The sequence below is a fragment of the Colobus angolensis genome, unplaced genomic scaffold, assembly GCF_000951035.1.
Source record: "Colobus angolensis palliatus isolate OR3802 unplaced genomic scaffold, Cang.pa_1.0 Scaffold70, whole genome shotgun sequence".
Taxonomy (NCBI): domain Eukaryota; kingdom Metazoa; phylum Chordata; class Mammalia; order Primates; family Cercopithecidae; genus Colobus; species Colobus angolensis.
In genome coordinates this window covers 1,886,957-1,890,235 of record NW_012120710.1, presented here as the reverse complement: position 1 = coordinate 1,890,235, position 3,279 = coordinate 1,886,957, and the positions used below count along the sequence as shown (strand labels likewise).

At 44.6% G+C, this 3,279-nt stretch overlaps 1 protein-coding gene across 1 annotated transcript in view; it reads left to right on the top strand.

Moving 5' to 3' along the window:
* The first annotated feature begins 57 nt into the window (after positions 1-57).
* Positions 58-3,279, top strand: part of GRSF1 (G-rich RNA sequence binding factor 1) — a 19,608-nt gene continuing 16,386 nt past the window's right edge. Inside the window, exons 1-2 of the mRNA XM_011927122.1 lie at positions 58-223; positions 2,691-2,847. Of these exons, the coding sequence (XP_011782512.1) occupies positions 221-223; positions 2,691-2,847 (160 nt within the window). The 5' untranslated portion in view covers positions 58-220. The remainder of the gene's footprint in view (positions 224-2,690; positions 2,848-3,279) is intronic.

Below are 3,279 nucleotides of genomic sequence, written 5' to 3'. Positions count from 1 at the left end.
GCGCCCCTCCTTTTGCGCCTAGCGGGCGCGCCCGGGGATCTTCGACACGCGCCGCACACCCTCCCCCGTCCACCCTGTGCTCCTATTGGGCCCCGGAACAAGGGAAGCTCTCCTAGGCGTCGGGTTTTCTCCTTGATTTGTTCTCCCCTCGATTCTGGGTCTGTTGGGCAGTTTAAGTGTGGCTGGGGTGAATGTTGAGGCCTTGTTCCCCGCCGGGCCCATGGTAGGTTTCGTGAGGCTGCTGACGCGCCCACCTTGCATCCCTCTTGCTTTCCGCCCGCAGGTTGTGAAGTTGCGAGGCCAGAGCCCGCCGAGGGTTGGGGGTTTCCGTGCAGCCTGAGCGCTAGGCCTGGGCGGCCCTCGGCGCCTCTCGGTCGGCCGCGGCTGGGAAGGTGCGCGCACACAGTTGCGTGGGCTGGCTTGTAGGGAAGGAACCTGTCCTCATCGCGCCCTTCCCTGTCCTGTCCCCAGGGAAAGACGAGCTGTCCCGGTTTACTGAAGGTCACCTCTGCAAATCCACTCACACAGAAGGTCTTTTAGGACTGTGTGTCGCCTCGTCTGGGAAAGCAGTTTGGGGATTTAGCTGTTGGTGAGAGGGGGTGAAGGGGAGGGAGCGTTGAGGGTTGAGGACACAATTTGGAGTCCCAGGAATGAATTTACAATGTTTTCCTTTCCATTTTTTCTTTATTTTTTAGAAAAGTCGGTGTGTACTTAGATTGCCAATATTTTGTGCCTTGTAGATGAACCTTTCTCTTATTGTTATGTGGCATCTGGGAAGTGTCTGCACACTTTTTAACTACCCAGCCCCTGATTCTTTGGGTCATATTTATCTGAATTCAATTTGTGCTTCTCCTTTAACTTAGGGAGACTGGGAGGCTCATCAGCATGACTGCTGTCTGCCAGTGGCTGAGCTAATTGATTAGAATCCTGGCCCAATACTTTCCGATGCCTTTTTCTGTAAAAGCTTGTGATGCTTACGGAATTCTGGAAAAATAGGGAAAGTTGTCTACAAAAACCACAACAAAACAATCTCTAATAAACCTTTGTGAGCTGGCTTCTCATTTTTTTTTTTCTGTGAAATTGACGGCAGTGATATCTGTAGAGCATCTATGTGTTAGACACTACTTACATTTACTCCTTAAAACTAAACATTAAGCCTTCATGAAAATTATACATAGGGCCGGGCGCGGCACTTTGGGAGGCTGCGGCGAGTGGATCACCTGAGCTCAGGAGTTCGATACCAGCCTGACCAACATGGTGAAACTCCATCTCTACTAAAAAACGCAAAAAAGCGGAGCATAGTGGCAGGCGCATGTAATCCCAGCTACTCGGGAGGCTGATTGCGCCGTTGCACTCTAGTATGGGCGACAAGAGCGTAACTCCGTCTCAAAAAAAAATGATAGATAGTACAAAGACACGTCTGTCCTTAGTCCAGTGGAGTGAAATGCCAAAATCTCAGCCCACTGAAACCTCCACCTCCCGGGTTCAAGCGATTCTCCTGCCTCAGCCTCCCAAGTAGCTGGGATTACAGGCACACGCCACTACACCCGGCTAATTTTTTGTATTTTTAGTAGAGATGGGGTTTCACCATGTTGGCCAGGCTGGTCTTGAACTCCTGAACTCGTGATTCGCCCACCTTGGCCTCCCAAAGTGCTGGGATTACAGGCGTGAGCCACCGCAACTAGCCCAGTAGAGTGCAAGTCTTAAAGCCTGAGTTGTCTTCATAGGTTATGGTTGTAGTGCTTGGTGGATTCTTACTGAATTCCATTTTTACTTAATTTAAAACTGGAATTTAAGTTTTACTTAATCCGATAAAAGAGACTTTACAAGTCTTTAGCTTCACACTGCTGCTGTTGCCTTTAAGATCTTTCCCTTAATCACTTGATCTGGCATACCAGCTGACAGAGGAATCTTCCCAAGGCGTCCTGTCTTGTTGATTTACCCAGTCCTCAGTGTCTTTTATTAAATTCCCTTTGCCTACCAAGTGAAGGACACACATTGAGCTCCACACTCAAGGCCCTCTGCTCTATGGTACCAACTTCCTTTTGCCAGGTCACCTTCTTTGGCTCCTAATTTAAACGGAATTAATTGGAATTAATTGCTGTTTTTCAAATGGTCCTTTGGTCGTACTGCTTCTTTCTCTCGCCTTCAAACTGGAATACCCTATCTTTTATATCCTTCTAACAATTCTTTCCTTCCTTCAAGGCCCATCTCATGTCACGTCCTGATTCTTCTGTTAGTCCTCTGATTTGAATTCCTGTAGTATTTTGTATCTTAATTATAGCACTCAGCATCTCATCTTGTATGCTTGTCGTATTCTAGATAGCTATTTCAGATGAGGGCAAACAACTGTGTGTAGGGGCAATCAAATATTTGTCAAATTGTTGGGACCTTTCTTGTGTTACCTTAACTACGCTATTGTTAGCTATAATTTGGGGTCGATGAATTTTAAAACAAACCCTGAATGAAATTTATGTCCTGCCAAACCTTTAGGATATACCTGCTTACGGCTTTTGGATGTACAATTTAAGCCAAAACATGATGGGTTAGATTGGGGAAGTTTACTTTTTGCCTCTGAAATAGTATCTAGAATATTAGTTTGTAGAATAAACATTTTCTAAGAATTTTTTTTTTTACATTTTTTACCTGTAAATGTAACTATTTTTATAATTCTTCATTTCCCTTGGAAGGAATCCAAAACTACTTACCTGGAAGACCTTCCACCACCGCCTGAGTATGAATTGACCCCATCCAAGTTAGAAGAGGAAGTGGATGATGTCTATCTCATTCGAGCTCAAGGACTGCCCTGGTCATGCACTATGGAAGATGTGCTTAACTTTTTCTCAGGTATATTTTATGTATGTTTTATTTATTTATTTTTTCCTTATATTGTTTCTCACAAGCAGATATGTATGTTTTAAGTATGTGATTTTGTCTGAGTAAAAGGTAGTGCTACAAATCCACATCAGACTACGCTGTCAACTTCCTTTTTGATGGTTGAGAACTGTCTCATTCTGGTTGGTTGCATATACCAAGTGATAGCATGTGTACTGTTTGCAGTATGTAACAAATTGAAAGACTTTGGGCCAGGGGCAGTGGCTCAGGCCTGTAATCCCAGCACTTTGGGAGGCCAAGGTGGGAGGATAGCTTGAGGCCAGTAATTCCATACCATACTGGGCAACACTGTGAGACTGTCTCAATTTACATATATATAAAGACTTTGAATGCAACAAAAATTATTTAATGCTAATATATTAATATGTAATTGATATATGATAT